General features: G+C 38.6%; 1 protein-coding gene across 2 annotated transcripts; it reads left to right on the plus strand.

Annotated features, from left to right (window-relative positions):
• The first annotated feature begins 373 nt into the window (after window positions 1-373).
• unc93b1 (unc-93 homolog B1, TLR signaling regulator) lies at window positions 374-25,366 on the plus strand. Of its 2 annotated transcripts, none has more exons than XM_051703050.1 (13): window positions 374-538; window positions 916-1,054; window positions 1,374-1,515; window positions 5,849-6,002; window positions 6,310-6,471; window positions 9,565-9,694; window positions 11,868-11,961; window positions 13,813-13,937; window positions 14,438-14,620; window positions 21,562-21,835; window positions 23,628-23,746; window positions 23,916-24,038; window positions 24,399-25,366. In XM_051703050.1, exons 2-13 carry the CDS (start codon window positions 935-937, stop codon window positions 24,645-24,647), a joined length of 1,875 nt encoding a protein of 624 aa, XP_051559010.1. In that variant the 5' UTR covers window positions 374-538; window positions 916-934; the 3' UTR covers window positions 24,648-25,366. The 2 variants fall into 2 exon arrangements, with proteins under 2 accessions (XP_051559010.1, XP_051559011.1); XM_051703051.1 differs by having other exon boundaries at window positions 377-538; window positions 920-1,054.
• Window positions 25,367-27,630: the final 2,264 nt, after the last annotated feature.

Genomic DNA, 27,630 nt, shown 5'->3' on the forward strand with positions numbered 1-27,630 from the left:
CAACTTTATACAGTGCGTGATACTGAAGAGACTGTCTATCCCCTTACAGCCTCGTTTTCATTCCCGTCAAAAATTTAATATGGCGCTACTCTGAATAAGGTCTATAAGGTAAGGTTTTTTTTTTTACATCAACAGTAGGAACGCTTGAAATATAAGCGCTTTTGGGAATAAGGTCTATTGCAGACTGCTTTAAATTACTAGTTACCATGGTATCTTGACAGCCGTGCTAGTTTTTCTCATTTAGGAATCACTGCCTTCAACATATTAAGTAATAAAAGATAAGCAAGCTATCTTCCAATTGGCTTGTGTAATATCCGAATGACTCATATTTTGAGTCGCTATCCCTTTAAGAAAATAGGGAACTAATGAGAAAACTTTCGTTTCCCTCTCTGTTTTCTTCATAAAGGCAGCGCGCAGTTATTTGTACGGTGAATGTTCCATTAATCACTTGAAACTCTTCAACCTTCAGTTCAAAACACTGAAAGTACTTTTCAAGTGTTTGTCTCTAGTGCGAAGTGCATCGTTTCCAGTCGGTTCGGTAAGTTATATTTGCTCTTAGTTAATGTTTAAAGTTTATAGACTATCATCCGCGATATGTTTTATTATACATACATATTCCATTGCCTGTTAATGTATTAAACTAACGCTGTTCTGACATCAGATAAATTCGTTTGTACACCTGTTGTGCACGTCTGAGAAATTGCCCTTTTCATTAACTCAAAGAGCAAACTTAGAATAATATACTAAAAATAACATTGTAGGTAACATTACAGCAACGTAACCATTTGCTCATTTTTATATATTTTTTTCGCTCTACTTTGATGTCAGATATGTAAAAAAAAAAAAAAGAGAGAGAGAGAGAGATTATTTATACGTTTCTGAAGGATTAATCCTCTGCATTACTCTTGTGGTTAGTTAGCAAAGCGGCCAGAAGATGGCAGCAGTGATCACTGAAGATGACGTGGTCAGCGAGGCCGAAATGAATGGCGCGCCTCCTGCTGGCGGAAAAGACGAAGTGCATTTACCCGGTCCTGAAGGCAACATACAGGGACAGGTACTGTAGCTTATAATAGACTTGTCGTGTAGTTATAAGCAAAAACAAATGATTTACAGAGTTAATCAGGTGACTTAATTTATTTTGTTTATTAAACTGTTAGTATAATTGTTAGGAAATTGTTTTTCTTTTTGAAATGACAAACTTTGTTAGTAAAATTAAAATATTTAATATTCAGTGGGTTGCAAAAGTCTGACTGCACTAGTGAAAAAATTCTATTTTGCATCCTTTTAAATGTTTTTAAAAAAAATGACAAATTATATTATCATTCAATTTAAAAAGTTTCATTGAAAAACCTTACTTTCCATTGTTTTGTCAGGTGGAGGAGTTTCTCGGCCCACATCCTGACTACGATGAAGAGGAGGAGGAGCGCAAGTACTACAGACGAAAGAGGCTGGGCGTAGTGAAGAATGTGGTGGGGGCCAGTTGCGGAGGAATGATTATCTACAGTGTTTACATGGGTCAGCTGCACTGTTACGCACTACACATCACAGACACATAATATGATTCAGTCCTGAAGCCACATCATACTTTTCAAAGTCTGCTTACTGCTTTCTAAAAAGATCCCACCGTAAGTGCGACATCAACTATGACGTCACTCTTCAAATTGTCGTATCAGTGTGATGTCAATGTCTACTGTCTGATCATGTACAGTGCCAATAAATATGACATGCTTTTTGGATGTCATACTTGACTTGCTATCCACTATTCTGGTCATTTGTAGCAAGTTAATTGGCATGCTTTCACACACAAAGATGTCTCATCATGTCTGAGACTGAAGACAAGGAACAGCTGACAATTCTGGGACATCTTGTAACGTGCAAAAAACAAAAGAAGGTTTGGAAGTGTTGTGGTCAGGGTGTTGTGGCCCCCCACCAAAAATGCTGTAGCTTAGTAGCAACAGCTTTTTTTAAGTAAATATTTTGATTAAGTCTCAAAAAACAAACTAAAGTTTGCACATCTGTTCTTATCTTCAGTGGCGTGTTCTGATCTATGCATGCACGCATTGGGGACGTCTTCGACGTGTTTAGTTTTAGACGTTGCAAAGCGGTTTGCAAGAATTTGATCTTATACAGTATGTTAATGCTTCAAACAAACAAACTCGGGTGCGATTAGCTTCTAATATACACTGGCGGCCAAAAGTTTGGAATAATGTACAGATTTTGCTGTTTTGGAAAGAAATTGGTACTTTAATTCACAAAAGTGGCATTCAGCTGATCACAAAGTATAGTCGGGACATTACTGATGTGAAAAACTGCACCATCACTATTTGAAAAAATCATTTTTGATAAAATCTAGACAGGCCCCATTTCCAGCAGCCATCACTCCAACACCTTATCCTTGAGTAATCATGCTAAATTGCTAATTTGTTACTAGAAAATCACTTGCCATTATATCAAACACAGCTGAAAGCTATTTGGTTTGTTAAATGAAGCTTAACATTGTCTTTGTGTTTGTTTTTGAGTTGCCACAGTATGCAGTAGACTGGCATGTGTTAAGGTCAATATTAGGTCAAAAATGGCAAAAAAGAAACGGCTTTCTCTAAAAACTCATCAGTCAATCATTGTTTTGAGGAATGAAGGCTATACAATGCTTGAAATTGCCAAATAACTGAAGATTTTATACAAAGGTGTACACTACAGTCTTCAAAGACGAGCCACTTTTGAAACAGAAAATCAAAAAGAATAGGTTAGCATGGGCAAAGAAACAGACATTGGACAACAGATAATTGGAAAAGAGTGTTATGGATCTTAACCCCATTAACTCCACTTTTGTGGGATCAGCTAGACCAGGGGTGTCAGACTCAGTTCCTGGAGGGCCGCATCCTTGCAGAGTTTAGTTCTAGCCCTGCTCCAAAATGCCTCCTTGTAATCTTCAAGCACTCCTGAAGACCTTGATTAGCTGCTTCAGGTGTGTTTAATTAGGGTTGGAGCTAAACTCTGCTGGACTGTGGCCCTCCAGGAACCAAGTTTGACACCCCTGAGCTAGACTGTAAGGTGCGTGAAAAGTGCCCGACAAGACAGCCACATCTATAGCAAGTGATACAGGAAGTGTGGGGTGAAATGTCACCTGAGTATCTGGACAAACTGACAGCTAGAATGTCAAGGATCTGCAAAGCGGTCATTGCTGCACATGGAGGATGAGAACTCTTTGAAGTAGTGTAAGAAGTTCTGAATTTTTTTTTCAAATTGTAATAGTAATTTTTCATGTTATTAATGTTCTGACTATACATTGTGATCAGCTGAATGCCACTTTGGTTAATAAAAGTACCAATTTCTTTCCATAAGAGCAAAATCTGTATATTATTCCAAACGTTAGGCCACCAGTGTACATTATGAACGCAAGTTTTTAAATGTGAAAATATTTGTGATGCACTATTATGAATTTTTTTTCTGATACCGATTTAATAAAAAATTAAAGGCCGATAACGATACCATTATTTTGCCACTTACTGTATGTTATTTTCTCATCAGATCACTGTTTTACTAAAGAATGATCCTTTAAAAATATGGCCGATACGATTTAAAAAAAAATTATAGGCTGATACCGATTTTAATAAAAACTGTTGCCCAATACCGATAACGTTACTGATATTTTGCCACTTACTGTACCTTATTTCCTCATCAGATCACTGATTTACTAAGGAATTATGCTTTAAAAATGAAATGAAGTAGAGTCACATGGGGTAACCTCCTCGTGGTCGCTATAATGTGGTTTGTTCTCGGTGGGGCACATGGTGAATTGAGTGTGGTTGCTGCGGTGGATGGCATGAAGCCTCCACACGCACTATGTCTCCGTGGCAACGCGCTCAACAAGCCATGTGATAAGATGCATGGGTTGACTGTCTCAGACGCGGAGGCAACTGGGATTCGTTCTCCACCACCCAGACTGAGGCAAATCTCTATGCAACCACGAGGACTTAGAGCGCATTGGGAATTGGGCATTCCAAATTGGGAGAAAACGGGGAAAAATCCCCCCCAAAAAAAAAGAAAAACACAAACTTTTAAGGTTAAGTATTTGCGCATAGCCATATTTCATTTTCAATCTTAATTTAATCATGCAAAATTAATGAATATCATACCGTTATCTCAGAAGTCAAAGTCTGCTGGTTTCAAAGCATTTTGAATGGTTTCCCTCATCACTGACCCTCAACACTGGAGCCCCGCAGGGCTGTGTTCTCAGCCCACTACTGTATTCCCTGTACACACATGACTGTGTGGCAACACATAACTCCAATGCCATCATTAAATTTGCTGATGACATGACGGTGGTAGGTCTGATCACTGACAATGATGAAACAGCCTACAGAGAGGAGGTGCACACTCTGACACACTGGTGTCAGGAGCACAACCTCTCCCTCAACGTCAGTAAGACAAAGGAGCTTGTGGTGGACTACAGAAGAAAAGACAGAGAACACAGTCCAATCACCATCAATGGAGCACCAGTGGAGAGAGTCAGCAGCTTCAAGTTCCTGGGTGTCCACATCACTGAGGAACTCACATGGTCTGTCCACACTGAAGTCGTTGTGAAGAAGGCTCATCAGCGCCTCTTCTTCCTGAGACGGCTGAGGAAGTTTGGAATGAACCGCCACATCCTCACACGGTTCTACACCTGCACTGTGGAGAGCATCCTGACTGGTTGTATCTCCGCCTGGTACGGCAATAGCACCGCCCACAACCGCAAAGCACTGCAAAGGGTGGTGCGAACTGCCAGACACATCATCGGAGGTGAGCTTCCCTCCCTCCAGGAAATATATACAAGGCGGTGTGTGAAAAAAGCTCAGAGGATCATCAGAGACTCCAGCCACCCGAGCCATGGGCTGTTCTCACTGCTACCATCAGGTAGGCGGTATGGCAGCATCAGGACCCGCACTAGCCGAATCCATGATAGCTTCTTCCCCCAAGCAATCAGACTTCTGAACTCTTGATCTCCCACGATCAAAATACATCAGCCCTGCACTTTATTACTCTTTTATCTCACACCGGACTGTCATAGATTATATTACTGTTATTATATTATGTCTCTCATAACAACTGACTATCAACCGACAGCCTGAATGTCAATACAGTACAATACTGTACATTCTATATATATATATATATACTTTTTTAATATATATTTTAATTTTTAATTTTTATTGAATAATGTGTATCTATATAGTAAAAAACAAAAAAACAAAAAACAAAAACAGCGTATTGTATACTGTACAGTGTATGTTATTATTTGTATATTGTTGAGTGTAATTATGTGTATAACAGATGCTTAAATTGTGTTGTGTTAATTTGATGTTATTGTAAATTGGTATATGTCTCTACTGTCACGACTGCTATGTTGATCGGAACTGCACCCAAGAATTTCACACACCATTGCACTTGTGTATATGGCTGTGTGACAATAAAGTGATTTGATTTGATTTGATTTGATCGTGTAGCCTATAGATAAGGGCCGTTTTCACAACTGTCATGTTTGTTTATGATGGTTTTTCTGCATTAACTTGAGAATAAGACAAAATTTAATATTACATGTTCTTAGTATTACCAACCCTTCTACATATTGTGGCTATTATTATTTCTGGATTTGAATTCACAGAGTTTTTACAAAATGTATTACTAATTAATTATAAATCAACCATTGTTTTTTCACATCTGCATTTTCATGCTTATTACGATATGCCAATGGTTTTAATTTGGTCAATAATTGGCGATAAATATCGGCAGCCGATACATTGGTGCATTCCTAGAATATATATTAAGATTACAGCTGTCATAATTTAGTGCTTTGTGTGCTCTGTAGGTCTGTTGCAGATGCAGTTAATTCTGCACTATGATGAGACGTACCGTGAGGTGAAATATGGCACCTTAGGGCTGGAGGATATCGACAACAAAATGCTGATGGGCATCAACGTTACGCCGATTGTTGGCCTTCTCTACACGCCTGTGCTGATCAGGTAATACCATGAGTGTTTATTTCTTTCCTTTCACTTTTATTTTGCTCATAACAACATTCATTATTCCCTATTGTTTGGATGTTTGTCAACTGCTGCACTTCTTCTCTTACTGTCTACCATATATAATGCTTGAAACAACTGCTGAGCGGTTATGTCACCAAAGGCCATCTCACACCCATGGTGTTAACTTAAGAATGACTTGCGATAATTACAAAGTTCAGTGGTTTAGAAAGTTCCTGTATCAGGAATCGCCCCCAACTCACTCATGATTTTCCAATTTAAGTTTATTTCTCAATTTATTCCACAGATTTCTGGGCACCAAATGGATGATGTTCCTGGCTTCTGGAATCTATGCGCTCTTTGTTTCAACCAATTACTGGGAGCGATACTACACTTTGGTACCATCAGCTGTGGCCATTGGTGTCGTCATAGTTCCGCTGTGGGCATCACTGGGAAACTACATCACCAGGTGAGGAAGCTTAAATGCACAGATTAGTAAAGAAATAGGATATACAAAAATATACAAATACATCATTGAAAATTACATGTTGTTCAGTAGTTGATTTTTAAATTATTAAAGAACATTAGGTATTATATTCTTGCAGTACAATACAAACTATAAATGCTGCTGCAAAGATGAGTCACATTGCCAATTAGCAGAATAGGTCAGCTGTAAAAGAGGTCTGACAATCAACACCATAATATACATGTATATGAGTTTTTTTAAACCAGCAGAGTTCCAAGAGAGAGAAATTGCAATTACAGTTGACAAAATGACTAGTTACAGTCTCAAAAGCACAAGTAAGAATGGGTTGAAGATGTCAAACCAATCAGTAATATTTTGCATCATACAGTATGCTATTGTTTTACAGCAAAACTGTTTATCAATTTATAACTGTCATGGAGTTAAATTAAAGCAGTCAAATTTCCAGCTATTATTACCTAAAAAAACCCGTAAACCTAGTTATTAGTTGTTGTTGTTGTTGTTGTTGTAAGGAAAAAGCAACATTAAATGAGACAAAAATAGTATTTCTGGCTCAAATACATGCAAAAATAACATTTAAATATAATTTTTTTAAACATATGTATTTTTAATTCATACAAATATTCATATATATTAATCGTTAATTTTTTTTTTAATTGACAATTTTTGTAATTTAATTGTTTGTATTTTTTGGTGGTGGGCTTGTGAAAATGTTGGCAGGGCAGCAGAAAAAAATCCCTAATGTTGAGCCCTGCAAACTGTTCAAATGTAACCCATACAAGACTTTTAACCTATTTATCTGTCTATCAACCAACTAACAATGCCCTAGCAATCACACAGACAGTGTTGGGTGTAATCCAGTTACAAAGCAATTAGTTACTGTAATCTAATGACTTTTTAGTAAAAGTAGTGTAATGCATTACAACTTAAATTCTTGTAATCAGATTACAGTTACTGACTTTCAATTTATTTAATTACTTTTAAGTACATTAAGTACAAATATATAATTTATGTAGAATACATGAATTAAGACTCTGTAACGAGTCATTGTGAAAGAGAAATGTGAGGTTTTGAGTGTATGACTTTTAACAATGAACAAGAAAGAAATATAGACATTATTTTGCATTTGTTGAGCAAAGTGTTTTAGAAAGTAACTTAAAGGTTAAGTAATTAGTAATGTGATTACTTTGCAATGAAGTAATAAGTAATCTGATTACAGTTTTAGAGGAAATGATTAGTAATTTGTAGTGGATTACTATTTTTAAGTAACTTACCCAACACTGCACACAGAACACCCTTTTTTAACCTTTCAGACAAGGCTTTGTGAAGCTAACAACAGTTTGTCTTAAAAGACTAGTTCACCCCAAAATTTTAATTCAGTCATTGTTTACTCACCCCTGTGTTGTTATTATCCTTTTTCTTAACACAAAGGGAGAAATTGTGAAAGATGTTGTGCTCAGTGATGCCATGCAGTGGCAGTTTATGGTGACCACCTCTTCAAGCTTCAAAAGGACACAAAAGTATAATTCAGAAGTCTAATAAATTATTGAATGCGACTCATGTCTTGTTCTGAAGAAATATGTCAAGGTTTGGAAATCTAATGTATTATTTAGTGAAAATCTTCAAAGACCGTTATTCTTCAGATAGCCTGCATGCAAGCTTTACGCTGCGTTTCCACTTGCTCTGAAGAAATCCGCTCATTGTTGCTCACAACGCTAGGCAACAGCTTGCTCCGAGCCACTGTCAATCCCACAATCTACCTCGAGAGCATGGTGCACAGCTTCTATAGGAATGCATTGAAAAAGCTCGCTCACAATGCAGCAGTGATAACAGTTTGGTTAGAGCTCCTTGCACGTGAATAGAGCGCAGCAACTGCTTGCGAGGTGGGGCGTTCAAGCGAAAACCCATTTTGTTTCACTTCAACAGGACCACCAGCGATATTAACAACAGAAAACACAACATGGCTACACACAAACCAGAGAACAGAACTTGCAAAACATGTCTGAAGAGTTTGTAGTCTAAAAACAGATGTATTTCTATGACCAGTCTTACTTGTTTGAACCACAGTCCTCAGTCAAACAGAGAGATGGGGCTGAAGGTAGCTAAAATCACACCGTGTCCTAACCAGATGCCAAACGGCATGCAATAAAAGTTATCTTTTCCATGTTAATCAGAGTTTTTGTTCTAAGAAGCTGCGACAAGTGACAGGACATTCTGTCGATCACTTGGTTTCCATATTTGGCTGTGAACTGGCACGGTCATAAACAATTCTGTTTCTGACAATATATTGAAGCCAGCATCTCACTTGCCTATTAAAACGATTTGTTTTTGGCAGAGAATGTTACACCTACTGACTATTTTCGTGGATGTCTCTTTAGGTGCATTTCTGTCACACACACATATATATATATATATATACACACACACACACACAGGTTCAATGGAGAAGAGGTGACAGACATTCCAGCTCCCTCCGCCTTTCTCTCCAGTTCTGGAAATTGAAACGCGTCTATTTTTGACTACAAACTCTTCAGACATGTTTTGTAAGTTCTGTTCTCTGGTTTGTGTGCAGCCATGTTGTGTTTTCTGTTGTTAATATCGCTGGTGGACCTGTTGAGGCGAAACAAAACTGCACCGCTGTGCTCTCATGCAATGAGCTCTAAAGCTTGCATGCAGTCTGTCTCATGAACATGCACTGGAGATCAATGGTCACTGATGATTTTCACTAAATAATACATTAGATTTCGGTTTGTTTCTCACCAAACCTTTTCGTATTTCTTCAGAACAAGACATGAGTCGCTACCAATAATTTATTAGACTTCTGAATTATATTTTTATGTCCTTTTGAAGCTTGAAGAGGTGGTCATCATAAACTGCCATTGTATGACAACACAGGGGTGTGTAAACAATGACTGAATTTTCATTTTTGGGTGAACTATCCCTTTAACGTTTATCTTAACTTTTCTAATTATTTTTGCAATTCCATTTGGTGCCACTAATGGCGAAACAATTACATACTACGCCTTTAATTATAGGCTCAATAGACACTGCTCCCACATCTTTATTTTTGTGTTTTAGAATGGCCCAGCAGTACTATGAGTATGTGAACTATAAGGAGGAACATGTCCAGGAGCAAAAGAAGCCCCCCAAAGGAGCCTTCCATACTTACATCATTGTTTTCCAGTCTGTCTTCTACATCATCTTCCATGTGAGTTAAAACCAACAGTCTCTCAAATGTGTGAAATGCCAGAAGCAGCTATAATTCAAAACTAGTTAACCTTTGATTGGTATTTACCATGTATTTACAGCTGCATGTACAGTTGAAGTCTACATACAATTAGGTTGAAGTCATTAAAACAAATTTTTTAACCACTCCACAGATTTAATATTAGCAAACTATAGTTTAGTTTATCTACTTTGTGCATGACACGAATAATTTTTCCAACAATTTTTTTACAGACAGATTGTTTCACTTTTAATTGACTATATCACAATTCCAGTGGGTCAGAAGTCTACATACACTAAGTTAACTGTGCCTTTAAGCAGCTTGGAAAATTCCAGAAAATTATGTCAAGTCTTTAGACAATTAGCAAATTAGCTTCTGATATGTGGTGTACTAAATTGGAGGTGTACCTGTGGATGTATTTTAAGGCCAACCTTCAAACTCAGTGCCTCTTTGCTTGACATCATGGGAAAATCAAAAGAAATAAGCCAAGCGGCTTGGGTAGCTCAGTGAGTATTGATGCTGACTACCACCCCTGGAGTAGTGAGTTCGAATCCAGGGTGTGCTAAGTGACTCCAGCCAGATCTCCTAAGCAACCTGGTAGCCAGGGAGGGTAGAGTCACATTGGGTAACCTCCTCGTGGTCGCTATAATGTGAGTTTCTCGCTTTCGGTGGGGTGCGTGGTGAGTTGTGCATGGATGCCACAAAGAATAGCGTGGGCCTCCACACGCACTACATCTCCGTGGTAACGCGCTCAACAGTCCACGTGATAAGATGCGTGGATTGATGGTCTCAGATGCGGAGGCAACTGAGATTCGTCCTCTGCCACCTGGATTGAGGCAAGTCACTATGCCACCACGAGGACTTAGAGCGCATTTGGAATTGGGCATTCCAAATTGGGGAGAAAATGGGCGAAAAATCTGGTTCATCATTGGGAGCAATTTCCAAATGCCTGTAGGTAACACGTTCATCTGTACAAACAATAGTATGCAAGTATAAACACCATGGGACCATGCAGCCATCATATCGCTCAGGAAGGAGACGGATTCTGTCCCCTAGAGATGAGCGTAGTTTGGTGCCAGAACAACGGCAAAGGACCTTGTGAAGATGCTGGAGGAAACAGGTAGACAAGTATCAATATCCACAGTAAAACGATTCCTATATCAACATTACCTGAAATGCTGCTCGGCAAGGAAGAATCCACTGCTCCAAAACTGCCATAAAAAAAGCCAGACTACAGTTTGCAAGTGCACATGGGGACAAACATCTTACTTTTTGGAGAAATGCCCTCTGGTCTGATGAAACAAAAATTTTACCGTTTGGCCATAATGACCATCGTTATGTTTGGAGGAAAAAGGGTGAGGCTTGCAAGCCGAAGAACACCATCCCAACCATGAAGCATGGGGGTGGCAGTATCATGTTCTCGGGGTGCTTTGCTGCAGGAGGGACTGATGCACTTCACAAAATAGATGGCATCATGAAGAAGGAAAATGATGTGGATATATTGAAGCAACATCTCGACATCAGCCAGGAAGTTAAAGCTTGGTCGCAAATGGGTCTTCCAAATGAACAATGATCCCAATCACACCTCCAAAGTTGCGGCAAAATGGCTTAAGGACAACAAAGTCAAGGTATTGGAGTGGCCATCACAAAGCCCTGACCTCAATCCGATAGAAAGTTTGCAGGCAGAACTGAAAAAGCATGTACTAGCAAGGAGGCCTACAAACCGGACTCAGTTACACCAGTTCTGTCTGGATGAATGGGCCAGAATTCCAGCAACTTATTGTGAGAAGCTTGTGGAAGGCTACCCAAAACGTTTGACCAAGTTAAACAATATAAAGGCAATGCTGCCAAATACTAAGTGTATGTAAACTTCTGACCCACTGGGAATGTGATGAAAGAAATAAAAGCTGAAATAAATCATTCTCACTACTATTATTCTGAAATTTCACATTCTTAAAGTAGTGATCCTAACTGACCTAAGACCGGGAATGTTTTCTATGATTAAATGTCAGAAATTGTGAAAAAACTGAGTTTAAATGTATTTGGCTAAGTTTATGAAACTTCTGACTTCAACTGTATGTGTCAGATGCAGGCTGTGTATGTGGGTTTGTACATTTACAAGAAGTTATTTATATAGTTTTCACTCTCTTTGCAGCTGAGTTTTGTGTTTGCCGAGTTTCCCATGGTGATGTTCCTTAACAACTATCTGAATGATTTCCAACACACTCTCTACAAAGTCTCACAGTGTGGTAAAGTCCTCGCTCTCGGTCTTGTCCAATTTTTATCTTCTTACTCTGATATTTCATTGGCTTGTGTAGTTTGCTGATTGAGCATGGGCAGGTGCTCAGTATGATATTTGCATAGCATTAGTTATCATATCCCTTTTTAGAGGTTTTGATGTCTTTGGTGCACGTAGAAAACCAAGAAAAGTCTGAAAAATATGTTTATAAAGTTGTATAAAGTAGACTTTTAAAACCGAAGTGAATTAGGCTCTTTGTAGAAGTTGCTTTTACTGAAGAGACTTTTAAAAGGAAAGGGAAATATATTCGCATAACTGTTGTGTTGAAATTATTTAAAAACTCTTGTGAACTACCACGTCAAACATATAGGATCTAAACAGGCTGTCTATATAGAGATAACAACAAAAACTGTGAGGCTGTGGAAAAACAATATAACACCTCAACAGCTGCTGCTTCAACCTCGCCTCTTCAAGACTTGCTTGGAGAAAGAGTAATTCAATGACAAAAAATAATCAAACTTCAAAGTATATGAAAGTTACTGCATTAGATAACAAATAATAAAATATTAAACTATGTGGTATTTATTTTTAAAGAAAGATAGCTTGCATAATCTCATAAGGTTCATAATCACAAGATAGCTTGCAAAATAAAATCTAATCTGGAGAAGAATATTTACAGTCAGCTGGCTCTAATGGAAATAATTCTGTCACTTTGGAATTAGAAAACATCACACTTCAGACTTCCTGCAAAACAGAGCATCAGCACATCTGCTCTTCATGGTTATGCTGTGTCTGGCTCTTCCTGGCTCTCAGCAGAGATGACGACAACGTTTTTTTTAACCCAGTATTTAAAATTGCAAAATAGTCGATAAAGTCAAATCAACAGCAGCACTGCTTAATGTGGAAGGTCATCTGCTTGCCATATTTGATGGTGGAATAACTTTTGTGAAAGAAGTACAGAAGCAAGTTTGATGTCCATAGTTTGATGCCATGGCCATCTGTCAGTTTTTCTGTGTGCGGTATTGTCACGTTCACAGTCAAGTGCTCGATCCTTTCAAAGTATACTCTTTTGTACGCGAGCCTGTATGAGCCATTTGATGCATGTTCACTACAACTGATAGATGAACATTTCTTGCGTGAACGAGCCTTTTATTCTTTGCTTTTCAGTTAACGAAAGTTATTTTCACTCTGCTAAGAAGTGGACGCCTCTGTGTTTATCGTGCAGATTATTTATGTAATAACGGCCATGAGTGAAAGCATAATCAGTTTTCCTAAAATCAAGTAGGTTTGGCGACCCCTAAAAGCTACAGTACTTCATTTTTCTGTATGCTGTTACGTCTTGCGTAAAGTCGAGATTTCTAGCCTTTCAAAGTATACTCTTTTGGCCGAGAGCACATACTAATATGTGTAACGCATGTGCACTACAACTGTTTTGTGATCGTGCTCGTTTAGTACAGTGAACAGCAGGCATTCATGCAGACGACGTGCACTGACGACGAGTGTCTGCGCATCTAGAAAAGCTGGGCTGCACTCGGACAGTCCACGCATACTGCGCTGATGACGAAATTTGCGTCGCACGCAATGTAAGATGTAGCAACACGCCATATGATGCAAGTATACTATGGCTTTAAGAGAGCTCTGGCGCCCACCGGTGGCGGGTTGGAAATTCTGCCTTAAATTCAGATTAGGGGTCGAACAATATTGTTTTTTTATTGACCAATTTTATTAACTTTTACATTTGGTTCCCTCTAAACAATATCTTGAATATTTGGTTTCACAAACTCAAACTGTGCTTCAAAACAGTTGCAGTCTTGTTAAAAAAATGAAAGGTCATTTTCTCTCCCCTCTCCTCCTCTCACAGGCGCTGATGGGAAAGGTGTGATAGAGAATTTTAATAAAACTGTTTTGTTCAAGTTGCCACGCTCTCTGCTGCTAATCGAAGTGGAGAGTGTGCTCATGGGTGCAGCTTTCCTCGCCATGATCATCGTAAGAGCATCATCTTTATCATCATCTATTCTCTGTTTTCATTTCTGATTCCCAAAAATGAGGACTATATCAGTGACAGCAGCAACGTGCTTGTAGCTAACAAGCATTAGACCCTGTTAATCAACTGACTTTGCATTCATTTACACATTTCATAGAGCCAAAATCAGATTTCAGACAATTTTTTTGTTTATCAGTCATAATCTACTGGTGATTTAGGAAAGATGAGCATTCCCAGCCTTAAAGGGATAGTTCACCCAAATCAAAATTATGTCATTTACACACCCTTGTGTTGTTCCAACCCTATTACTTTCTTCCAAGGAGCAAAAAAGGAGATGTTCAAAAGGCAGAATGTTTGCCTCAGTCACCATTCACTTACATTGAATGGAAAAACCATTCTGCATAACATCTCCGTTTGTGTTCCATGGAACAAAGAAAGTCATATGGGTGCATAAATGGTGGATTTTCATTTTGTTTGCTTGCTGTCAATGTTCCCCTTATAGTTCCTTCTGCTGTGTGGAGCTGCATATCGGCCCACAGAGGAAATTGACCTCCGTAGCATCGGCTGGGGCAACATCTTCCAGCTGCCCTTCAAGCACTTACGAGACTACCGTATTCGTCTGCTCTGTCCATTCTTCATCTACTCAGGCTTTGAGATGCTCTTTGCTGTCGAGGGATTCATGCTGGTGAGAGAAAATAGAAACTGGCTGTGTGTTATGCAGTAAGGTTGATGCATAACATGTTCATGTATTCTCTTTTCTTTTTTTTTTTTTTTTTTTTTTACCTTAAAGGGATAGTTCACACAAAAATGAAAATTCTCTCATCATTTACTCACCCTAATGCCATCCCAGATGTGTATGACTGTCCTTTTTCTGCTGAACACAAACGAAGAATTTTAAAAGAACATTTTGGCTCTGTAGGTCCTGTAGCTCCAAAAAGCACATAAAGGCAGCATGAAAGTAATCCATATGAATCCAGGGGTTTTATATATGTCTTCTGAAGCAATGGAATCACTTTGTGTGAGATACAGATTAATATTTTAATCCTTTTTTACTATAAATCTCCTTTACAGTAAAAAAAAAGGACTTAAATATTGATCTGTTTCTCACCCACACCTATCACATCACTTCTGAAGATATGGATTTAACCACTGGAGTCATATGTATTACTTTTATGCTACCTTTTATGTGCTTTTTATAGCTTCAAAGTTCTGGTCACCATTCAGTTGCATTGTTTATACAGAACTGAGATATTCTTCTAAAAATCTTTGTTTGTTTACTGAAGAAGAAAGTCATATACATCTGGGATGGCATGAGGGTGAGTAAAGGTTTAAGGTTAAAATATATATGAGTTTTAAGAGAAAGTTTATATTTAAGGTGCTGTGATTGGTCACCATTTAAAAAAAAAAGAAAAAAAAAAAAAAAAGAATAGTTCACCAAAAACTGGAAATTCTCTTATCATTTATTCAGCCTCATGTCATTCTGAACCCATATGACTTTCTTTCTTCCATAGAACAAAAAAGGAGAAATTTTAGAGTATACCGATTGCTTTTCTATGCAACTACAATGAATGGGTACTGCAACTTTCAAGTTTCAGAAAGGATGCAAAAGCACCATAAAAGTGGTCCATGTGACTCTATATTGCAAGTCTTTTGAAGTCATATGATAGCTTTAGGTGAGGAACAGGTCGAAAAGCTATTCCTTTTAGTTGGTCACTATTTTTAATGATCCTGCAATGTGACCAATTCATTTTTAAAACAAATATTTGCATGTAGTCTCTCAAATAATGTGGTAATAAAAACTGCTTGCCCAATAATTATAAAAGAATTAGCAAAACGCTTTTTAAAATAGTTTAAGATGGACTATATTGCCGGGTCACGTGTCGCCATGCGAGATTCGGACGTGTAAACGGTTGGCTCTGCTCACTTTGCTAGTTTTAACACTATTAATGTCATAAACCAGTGAGATTCCATACACTCTGTTCCATAACTGTTCTAGGAGGACAATATGTCAAAGAATTCAAAATCCTCAGGCTGGAGACATTAAAAGACACTTACGCGCTCAACCTGACACCATCCCCCCCGGAGGCCCCGAGCCCGGGAGTCGATTTGGTCGGAGAAATTAGGGAATTTCAGCGAGAAATGTTGAACATGTCGGCAATGCTGACAAAGGTCGTTGCTGACTTTGAGGATCTAGCTGTAATACGTCGATCGATCACTGCCATGAAGATGAAATTCACTGAGGTAGTTACAAGAGTGGGGGATGTCAAGAAACGGAACGATTATCTGTAGTCATCGGAGAGGGAATTATCTGCTAATCTGCTAGCAACCAAGGTGGATTTGGAGCGTGTCTGGGAGAAGTTGGAGGACTTGGAATACCGTAGCCGGCAGAATAACATCCGTATTGTTGGAATTCCTGAGGCCGAAGAGGGTCAGGATATGGTGAAATTCCTGGATGGGCTCTTTCCGAGTCTGCTCGACATAACAGGCCATAAGCTGGAAATCGAGCGAGCTCACAGGGTTCCGCCTCGGCAGTCCGCTGAGGGAGACAGGCCCCGATCAATTGTGGCCAAATTTCTGAGATCATCCGATATAGATCTCGTGTTACGAGAGGAATAAAGGAAGGATTTCTTGGAAGAACCACAGCATTTTCTTGTTCCCAGACTTTGTGAATTCGACAACAGAGAAACGTTGATCGATTCAAGGAATGCAAGAAACTCTTACATCAACGGAAGGTCGCTTTTGCACTGATGTTCCCAGCCAAATTGAGAATAGATGCTAAGGATGGCCGTAAAATATTCACATGTCCTCAGCAAGTGATGTCCTTCATAAAGTCAATGGAGTAAGTTATTTTGTGCTACTCACATTGCAGCCGAGTGGACCGACTCACTGAACATTCACTTGACCGGCCGAGGAAGCTGAGCACCTTTTTTGTTTCTTTTTGTGCTGGTTCCGCCTAGCGGCTGGAGTTTGTTTTGTGAAGTAACACTCCTTTGGGACATTCATGTGGATGAATCTACACATTCTTTGTGTTTATTCCACCTATTGGCTGGAGTTTGTTTTAGAGATTATCTTTTGTTGAGTAATTCTGTCTCACAACATTTTTATAGAAACACCGGACTTAAGCAATGCGATGGCATAGTTTTCACGGGGGCTCTTGTTGGCGTACATGGACTGTTTGAGTTTAGAGGGATAGCGCGGGGTTAATGCGCACGTTTTTCTTTTCTGTTTGTTTAGTTCGGGGGGGAAGTTTGGGGTTTGATTGTTGCACTAATGTTGGAATGTGGTCTTTATAATTTTGTTTTTGACACAGTCTATTTTTTCTGTTATGTCAAAATGTCAAATGTTAATATGAGTGGATTGTCTCTCTCCACGTGGAATGTGAATGGGTTGTGGCACCCCATAAAAAGAAGGAAGGTTATTTCTCTTAAGTGTGAGAAATATGATATAGTGTTTCTTCAAGAAACGCATTTCTCCCCACAGGAAGCTGAACAATTTGGGAAGATATGGGGAGGACATGTTTTCTTTAGTGCTGGCTCAAGTAAGAGCAGGGGAGTCATTACACTGATAAGTAAGCATCTACAATTCAAATGTCTCAAACAGATTAAAGATAAATTAGGTAGTCATTATTGTTTTAGCAGAAATTCAAGGGCAAAGTCTTATTTTGGCTAATATTTATGCACCTAACGTTGATGATCAGGGCTTTTTTATAGATCTTGAAGGGATGTTGCAAGCCACTGGCACCCCTCATGGTATAATATTGGGAAGAGACTTTAATCTTTTGATGGACTCAGTCCTTGATCATAGTGAAGCAAAAGTGTGTAAGCCCCCTAGAGCAGGGGTTTCAAACTTGGTTCCTGGAGGGCCACAGTCTAGCAGAGTTTAACTCCAACCTTAATTAAACACACCTGAAGCAGCTAATCAAGGTCTTCAGGAGTGCTTGAAGATTACAAGGAGGCATTTTAAAGCAGGACTGGAACTAAACTCTGCAGGGCTGCGGCTCTCCAGGAACTGAGTTTGACACCCCTGCCCTAGAGCAACACTGATGCTTCACAGGATGTGTAAAAATCTTGGTCTTACAGATATTTGGAGACTATACATTTTTTTCATCAGTCCATCAGATTTATTCTAGAATATATATTTGGTTTTTTTTATATCTAAGTCCCTCATTTCATCTGTTTTTGACTGCTCAATTGGAAACATTTTAGTATCAGATCATGTCCTGGTAAGTTTAGAGGTGTTGCCACATATGGAGAAAAGGAAATCATATAGTTGCCGCTTTAATGGGGCAGTGGTAGCTCAGCAGTTAATGCTCTGGGTTACTGATCAGAAGGTCGGGTGTTCAAGCCCCAGCACCGCCAAGATGCCACTGTTGGGCCCTTGAGCAAGGCCCTTGACCCTATCTGCTCCAGGGGTGCCGTATCATGGCTGACCCTGCACTCTGACCCCAGCCTAGCTGGGATATGTGAAAAAAGAAGAATTTCACTGTATATGTGCAAATGTATAATGTGTGATAAATAAAGAAAATTATTATTATTATAAAATTATAATGTATCCCTTTTGCAAAATCCTGAATTCCAACAAATGTTAAAGGCTGTTTATATGGAGACCAACTGGTCCTCAGTATCCTCTGTGGGCACTTAAGGCGGTTCTTAGGGGTCGGATCATACAGTATACCTCATTCACCAACAAATCCAAAGCATGAGAACTTGTGGAGTTGGAAGAGAATATTAAAAGTGCCGAGGCAGATCTGAAGCACCGAATGTCATCTGATGGCCTCAGAGAATTGACACGATTGAAATACAGATATAATACTATTTTGTCGTGGAAGATGGAGTTTTGGCTATTCAGGGCAAGACAGTCACACTATTCTCTTGATTCTGAGTTAACCTTGGAGGAGCTGGGTGAGGTAATTAAGGCCTTACCTACAGGCAAGGCTCCGGGACCAGATGGCTTTGCCGCCTAGTTTTTTAGATCTTATGCTACAGGACTGGCTCCACTTTTGCTAGAAGTTTATACGGAATCATTAAAGAATGGAAAGCTTCCGCCAACCATGACGCAAATCTGGATCACTCTGATTCTTAAAAAGAACAAAGATCCAAGCGAGTGTAAGAGTTACTGTCCAATTTCCCTGATCCAGCTAGATATTGCCAAAAATTTTGGCTAACTGATTAAGTAAAGTTATGACATCTCTTATACATTTAGATCAGGTGGGGTTTATTCGGGGCCATAGCTCTTCAGATAACATTAGGCATTTCATCAATATCATGTGGTCAGTGGCGAATGATCAGGCTCCGGTCGCTGCCATCTCACTTGACGCCGAAAAGGCTTTTGATATGGTAGAATGGGATTATCTTTTTAAGATTTTGGAAATTTACGGGTTCGGGAATACTTTTATTGGTTGGATTAAGTTACTTTATAGACACCCGGTAGCGGCGGTACAAACGAATGGATTAATTTCAGATTATTTTACTCTGGATAGGGGCAACCGGCAGGGTTGCCCTCTTTCCCCATTATTGTTCTGTCTTGACCTGGAACCATTAGCAGCCGCGATAAGAAAGGAGGTTTTTCCAGGGGTGGTGGTGGGAGGTATGGCACATAAGCTTTTGCTTTATGCAGATGATATTTTATTATTCATCTCCGACCCTACTAGATCTATGTCTTGCCTTCACAGAATTATTAATTCCTTTTCTAAGTTCTCAGTATACAGAGTTAATTGGTCTAAATCCGAAACTTTGGCTCTGACAGCGAACTGCCCGGTAACGGCTTTACAGCTGGATGCCTTCCAGTGGCCCAAACAGGGCATTAAGTATTTGGGTATTTTATTCCCAGCAAATTTGTGTGATTTTGTTAGTTAATTTTGACCCTTTAATAAAATGTTTTTCGAGCGATGTGGGCAAGTGGGCTTCATTACATTATCTATGATTGGGAAGGTTAATGTTATTAAAATGAATTGTATTCCAAAATTCAACTAACTGCTACAATCTCTCCCTGTAGATGTCCCCCTCTCTTATTTCAAGCAATTTGATAGCATAACGAAGTCCTTCATTTGGAATGGTAAATGTCCCAGATTACATTTCAGTAAGTTGCATAGGCTGATTGACAAAGGTGGGCTAGGCCTACCCAAGATTTGGTTTTATTATTATGCATTCGGTCTCAGGCATTTGGCTCATTGGTCTTTTCCACCTGAGAGAGCCCCTCCCTGGTTTTGTATTGAACAGGAAGTTCTTGCCCCTATTTTGCCATTGCAAAGCCTTTCTATCAAACTAAACAGAGAACTTAAGTTACACCCCGTTATCTCGCATTTGCACTCAGTATGGACAAAAGTGTCCATTCTAAAAAAAACATCAAGTCTGCATCCAGAGATGCAAGGGTTCAAGATTTTACATAGATTCTGTTGGACCCCCTCAAGGTTGTATTGGCTTGGTCTTAAAGATACAGCCACCTGCTGGTGGTGCCAATCAGAAGATGGGGACACAACCCATGTTTTTTGTGGTGTGTTAAGATACAAGAATTTTGGTTGAAAGTTTTACACAGAGTTTTGTGTGTGATGTATTGGGCACTCAGATTTCATTGTGCCTCATACTCTGTATTTTAGGTGATGGGGCGGTCATTAATATAGGGAATAAACACATAAAAAATTGGGTCCTAACCAGTGTTATGATTGCCAGACAAGTTATTTTTAAGGGGATGGAAGTCTGCTGGAGCACCCCATTTCAGGAGTGGTGCTCGGAGATGGGGAAGGTGGCGGCTTTTGAAGAAGGGTCATCTAGAAGACTGGGGAATTTGGATTTGTTTGTTGAGAAATGGGGCAAATATTTGGCGTTCTTGGAGGGCTCTCTGGGTGGGGCAGTGGAGAGATGTAGTTATTAATGTGTGTGATTAATAACACACATTTTTGTGTGTATGTGCTCATGTGTGACCACAGGTGTGTTTGTTTGAGGGTCGGGTTGGGGATTGGGAGGGGGAGGGGTGGTAGTGCAGGATAAATTTTGATTCTGTGTATATATGTTTTGCTTTTCTTTGTTTGATGTGTGAATCAATAAAAAAATGTTAATCTAAAAAAAAACTAAAGATGGACTATATAGCATGTCACGCTGCAGGACATATATTAACTACCCAGTCACTCGGTTTTCACCACCGAGTATTTTATGGTTTCACAGCTCTATCTCATTTGCGTAGTTTACATTGTTGATGCTGTCTTGTTGCCTTTCTGCAATATTAACCACCTATGTAGAAGCAAGAAGCTGTGAGTAAATGAGGTTAATTAAGATGAATTAAGGTATTAAAGTGACAGCTCACAATCAGTCATTCTCTCAACCCATTTTCTCTTGCTCTGTTTTTAAAGGAATAGGTCACCCAAAAATGAAAATTCTGTCATCATTTAATCACCCTCATGAATTTATTTCTTCCATGGAACACAAAAGGAGTTATTAGGCAGAATTCTATGGACTGACAGCCTCAGTCTCCATTTACTATCCTTGTATGGTAAAAATGAATGGTAACTGAACATTTTACACAGAGGAAAGAAAGTCATTTAGTTTTGGAACAACATGAGGGTGATTTAAATGATTTCTATCCCTTTAATTCTCCCTTTCTCTTCCTCCCATCACCCTCTCTTTGTCTCAGTCATATGGAGTGTGTGCAGTAGGGATGGAGAAGCTCTGGTTATTGGTTATGGTGTATGGTTTGTCAGCCTCCATCTGTTCGGCTCTGTCCCTGACTCTCCTGCGATTGCCCAGGCCGGTTATTCTCCTCGCGGGAGCCTTCGTGCACTTTGTTCTGCTCATAGCCCTCATGTGCTGGTCGCCCACACCAAGAAAACCTGAATATCTGCCTTATCTGCTGGTACTTTCTGCCCTCTGGGGTCTGGGCACTGCACTCAATAAGACTGGACTGAGCAGTGAGTATAAAAGTTATTAACACATTTTAAGTGTACACATTAAGCAGTTAGCACAACCTATTTCACAGACACAGGAAGAAGCCCTCTAGAGCAGCAGTGACCGAAGAGTGGGGAAGCATAGATGTCACTTATGAATGGCAAAAATGTATACTTAGATTTACCAGTGGCAAGAGACATGATGATGAACGTTAAAATAATATGTAAATGCTCCAGCAATGAGATGTAACATTTGGATGATTCTTCAACTTTTAGCACTGTGGACTTTTAGAAAGTAGTCTCGTTTAAAAAACATTTTACACTATTTTTTAAAATTGGTCTATTAATTATGTCCAACAGTGTATGTACATGCACCACAGGAGATTTATGTTATTTTTTCTGAAAGTCATGAAAATTCCCACCACAGTGTCATTTCAACCACGTTTTAGATTTTGTATTGTGTTTAATAGAAGTTTAATAGAAGAAAAAGCAAAAATCTGGGTTGCAGTGAGGAAGTGAATGAGGCCAATCCGTAAACGTTATAATACTCGCTGTTTTATAAGTGTAAATATGTGTGTTAAAATGATTTTAGTATGATAAAATCACTCACTAATCTTTTCTGTGTAAAGTTATAGCCAATTTTACAACTTGAAGATGTAATATCAACAAACCCTAAAATGACTGTTAAAATTACGATTTAAATAACTTTACAGCTCAAATAATACATGAGTTTTAACAGCAGAATTCATGTAAGTGCTTTTATAAAATTATAAGCTTCACATTTCTGCCTTTTAAACCTCCAAAAATGTACCCCATTCACTTCCATTGTAAGTGTCTCACTGTAACCTCGATTTTTGCTTTTTTTTTTTTTTAAAAGAAGGGACGAGTTGAAATAATTTTTTGGTGGTAATCAACATTATGCCACAAATGCTGTCGATTGAGCTTAACTCGTATCGATCCCACAATATTCCTTTAAAGCAGATTCGATTTATTTATTTGTTTGGCATCTTAACATTAAAAATCAAAGCAAGAATACAAAAATAGAAAAGAGATATGCAGGAGAGGTTAGAAACACTTATGGGCTTATTTGAATACCTCATCTTTTCAATAACAAACATTTAACTCAATATGATGGTCCTAGCTCCTTGGAACAAAAACTGATCTCAAGAGCACATTACAAGGTACATGTACATATATAAAAGGCACCTTGTATGTATGTGCCTTGTAATGTGCTCTTGAGATCAATTTTTGTTCCAAGGAGCTAGGACCATCCTGAGCCAAGATATTGAGGTTTCCGTAAACAGCTGTATAACCAAAATTTGTCGTGTGCCATGACACAAAGATGGCCGTTGTAGTTACCCAGGTAAAATTAAAATGGTGGTTTTGCAGTACCAATACATATAGGTAATCAATTTCACAATTATTGGACCACCTGAGATGGACTGACCCTAATGGAAAATTGACAATGTGTAGTACGATACAAGGGAGGATGAAGGGCATTGGAATTTCTGTTGTTATATGAATGGATTTGTGCATTTAACTAAAAAAAATCCATTGAAAGATGTGGGCAACTGATATGGCTTGTAATAATATTTATGTATAAAAGTGCATGACTGAAGTATATTAATATTGTGTATGGTCAAGATATTGCTTTTTTTTTTTAAACAACAGAGCAGATGGTGCAAAGCTACCTGATAAATTAGGTAGCCTTATAAATTGATTTTGCGTATTGAGCAGTATCTGCAAACTGAAAGGATTGCAATCAAATCAGTGTTATGACATAAACAGTCTTGTTGGTGTGTGTTGCTTTGTGTAGCTCTGCTGGGGATGCTGTATGAGGATAAGGAGCGACTAGACTTTGTTTATACCATCTACCACTGGTGGCAGGCCATTGCCATCTTTATCGTCTACCTTTGGTCTGCATTGCCTATGAGGGTAAAGCCCTTATTTCTATAGAATTTGATTCTTTACATTGGACTTGTGCTTATATAAAGATGTACATTCACATATAGTTTTTTCTTAATAATGCAGAATCATACTGTAAAATGAAATGTAAAAAAAAACAAAATGTCATTATCATTTTCTCTCTGGTCCCCTTTCTAAGGCCAAACTCGGACTCCTGCTGTTGACTCTCATAGTAGCATCTTTCTGCTACGTGCAAATGGAGCGTCGCTTGATGCAGAAAATCCCGTTCAGGTTGCCACGGATTCCCCGTCCACGACATAAGGTAACTCAACTGTTCACCTGTCTCTCTGAATGCCTATGACTTCGTAAAAATAACAGCTTTGCAGGAAACAGTATAAGGAAGAAGAGACAGACTGCTCAAAGAAAAAAAAGGGTCGGAAATCACAATGCTCAATATGGCTTCTGTAGGAAAGGAAGTCCCGCCTCTTAATTAAAAGAGCCAATCGCTTTATTGGTAAAGGCATCGTCAGGTCTTTTTGGTCTAGAATGCACCTCTGTATACTTTCAGTCACATTGAAACATTAGATTCATTTATTGTGAAAAAATTAAACAAACACAGGCATTTGTAATGTATAATCACTCTCTTTACTAACATTTTGCAATAATATCCTACTCCTCAAAGGTGAAAGGATACCGATACCTCGAAGAAGAAAACTCGGATGAATCAGACACTGATCTGAGTGATGCTGATGATGAGAAAGAGGAGGATGAGAGAATGTTGGTTGAGGAGGACAGGAATACAGATGCCGACTCCCAGGGTTCACCGGGACCAGAGAGGAACGGGGTTAGAGATCGCAGGAGGAGACAAGACAACGCTGCCTACGAGCAGGCAGGAGAGAGAGAGGACTATATCCAGCACATGAGAGAGTGAAAAAGGAGAGGTGAAAAGGTATAAGGAGAGTGGAAACAGTTGGAGAAGTTGTAAAATACTGAATTGCCAGACTGAAGGAGAAGTGATGGCATGAAAAAAATACTCATACTTTAAAGACATTATTAAAAATACAGAAAGGGAAAGTGTGGGCCTCGTATGAAAACTGAAGGTCAGAAAATAATCCACGGTGGAAAAAAGCAGAAGTGACACAAGCATTTCATAGAAATGGGAAGTGAAAAGAGGAAGTTGCTTATACCTTGTAAGGTTAGTTGGTTTGTTGCCATAGAAATAGAATACTCTCTATTTTGAACTTCGTAAAGGTGGTGTGCTCATATTTTGCATTTCATTTCAATTCCTTTTTGTACACTTTTCTTTTCTTTCCAACCTTACAGCTTATTTAACAACTTTAAAATTGTTTCTTTCTCCACAAGAAGAGTTAAAAACATTTTTTTTTGTGTATGATGGCCTACAAACCAATGTTACGTTTTGTATAAACATGACAAGATGTGATTCAAAAGTTTGCTTTTCTAATGTTTAGAATGCTTTTTTGAAATATAGTAATATACAGTAGTTTGTGATCCGTTTTCCAGAATTTTTCCTACATTTTGAAGAATGTTGATGCTTTTTTTTCCCCCTTCTAATGAAAGCGAATGGGGACCGTATATTCTGCCCAACATCTTTTGTGTTTCATGGAATAAAAATAAAGGTGTGTAACAACATGAGAGTGAGTAATAATCACAGAAATTTCATTTTTGGGTGAATTATCCCTTTAAAAGTAGTTATTCTGGCACAACTTCACTATCAAACAAGGTGCATACCACTAGTAAAGAAGGTAAAACAGCAATACTTGAACTTTGTGAACGTTTTGGCATGTAGGCCTTCAGGGTTATGAAAGAAAAATAAATGACAAACAAATGTAAAGTTCAAAATTAAAATAAACTAATTAGGTAGTTGGGCTATGGGAATTCCATTTTTTAAACTTTAAATTCCTTTTTTCTTGAAATGCCATGTTAGAATCACATGACTAGCTGAATACTACCAAAAATAGATATCTATACATAGATAACTTATTAGCAGCTGTTTCTATGAACTGCAATATGTCGGCTCATCCGCCATATTGGATAGGTTAAGAGCAGTCCAACAACACATGAATGTAAATTGACAGATACGGTCTGCAAAAGTCTGTTGTCTTTTCCAGCCAATTTTCAGATTATCTTATTTTCATAGACGTTGGGCAATATTTTAGATGACATAAAAATCCTGAATTTACTTCTAAAACAGTCCCCCACCCAATCAGTCAATTCATTATGAACTGTTTCCACAAAAAAACAGTTTATGCAGCGGTCTGAGGCTTCATCTCCATTCACTTACATTCAAACAGCTCTCCTTGTTGACTGTTCCATGATGGCGCCACGGTTGACGTATCCGAACTAGCCGAACAAGGCATCTACGTTTGTATATCTATGCTACCAAAGTCTATCTCGCAAGTCAGTCCACTGGCAGCCATCTTTGGAATGCTTTTGGGACAAGGGGGCAGGAATTATTTGTTTAGCAGGTCCTCGCTAGCCCCTGCTGGTAAATACTGGAACTACACCCTCGCTGCTTAGCATGTTTGCCCACTGACGGCCATTCAGCACCAACCATGTATTCTGACGAAATAAACATTTTGATCACGAACATTTCATTACATCATACTACATCTTTTTCCAATGATGATTTTAATAAATTTTTTTTGGTGGGCTGCTACGAAATTTACTTATTTTCCCCCATCTCATACTGTTGACGTCACAGCTCATGCACGAGCCTGAAAGCACCGGTTTAGAAGTTTAGAAACAAACTTAATTAAACTAGCTTAATCCTTGTTTGACAGACAGCAAGAGACGATGATAAGCAGGGGTGGACTGGTACTAAACAGTGGCCCTGGACTTTCTGGCCCAGAGCGGCCCACCAAACTCGGCCCGCAACACACCACACCAAAACACACCAGCTCAATTAAATTTTCCAGCTCAATTTCAAATTTTTGTGTTGGAAAAAAAGACATTTCTATTGACTGCTAGACATGACAATGGGCCGGGCCTTAAGGCTGATTTATACTTATGCATCGAACCAACGCCATAGGCTGCACATAGCTACGGCGGTTACAGTGTAGCGTATGCCGTAGGCTGACAGTCATCTATTTAAAAATTCAACGGAGACCATATCAGCTGTGTTTGGTGCACTTTGTAACCAGAGACCACTCCCCAGGATGATAACAATGATATCTGAGGTAGCATCACATTTTACCTAGATTATTTTAATATCTATGCTTTATTTCACATTGTATTTGGACCATTAAAGCAATAGTCTCAATTGGGAGCATCTGTTGTTTTTATGTTCTGTTTGTGTTTCATGAAGTTACAAGTGAAACGTGACAAAAGATATCTGTTTATAGCTTATAAACTCTTTTTCTCAGGGCTTTTACTTGATATTAATTTGATATGTGAATTAAATAATATGTGTTATATCCTAATCGCAATCTTTCCGATCTGCATGATTGTTTGACTGTACGTTTGACAGTATTGTGCACAGTAAATAATTATCTTTCAAAGGTTATGGAAATGGAACATTTCTGATTTGTCAGCAAATTAAAAAGCACCTGATGAGGGTTGGTTATATTGCCTATATGCATTGTAAAGTCTTTAAAATGACACCCATTTAGTTTTCGACAAGCGAGATATAGTTATTAATTCATTTGATGACTTTTTCAGCACGGAATGTCAAAAGTATGACAAAATATTTATTATTATTTAAGCGACTCATGAGCAAGCATACAGTATTGTTCTCATTTAATGCTCCCTGCAATACAGGCAACATGTACGTATAATAAATAGCCAACCTAAATTTCAACATGCTCACATACTTTGAACTCGTTTTTAATGCTACAATAATTTAATAAATACTTTTGAATCCACAAATTATATTAATTTTGTTTATTTATTAATGT

The sequence above is a fragment of the Myxocyprinus asiaticus genome, chromosome 7 (assembly GCF_019703515.2).
Source record: "Myxocyprinus asiaticus isolate MX2 ecotype Aquarium Trade chromosome 7, UBuf_Myxa_2, whole genome shotgun sequence".
Taxonomy (NCBI): Eukaryota; Metazoa; Chordata; class Actinopteri; order Cypriniformes; family Catostomidae; genus Myxocyprinus; species Myxocyprinus asiaticus.

Bases quoted from the DNA above. Each gene is read 5' to 3' on its own strand.
- unc93b1 (XM_051703050.1), top strand. From the start codon at position 935: ATGGCAGCAGTGATCACTGAAGATGACGTGGTCAGCGAGGCCGAAATG. The intron at 6,472-9,564 runs GTGAGGAAGCTT...TTTGTGTTTTAG, and splicing joins CTGGGAAACTACATCACCAG to AATGGCCCAGCAGTACTATG. The intron at 11,962-13,812 runs GTAAAGTCCTCG...CTCCTCTCACAG, and splicing joins CTACAAAGTCTCACAGTGTG to GCGCTGATGGGAAAGGTGTG.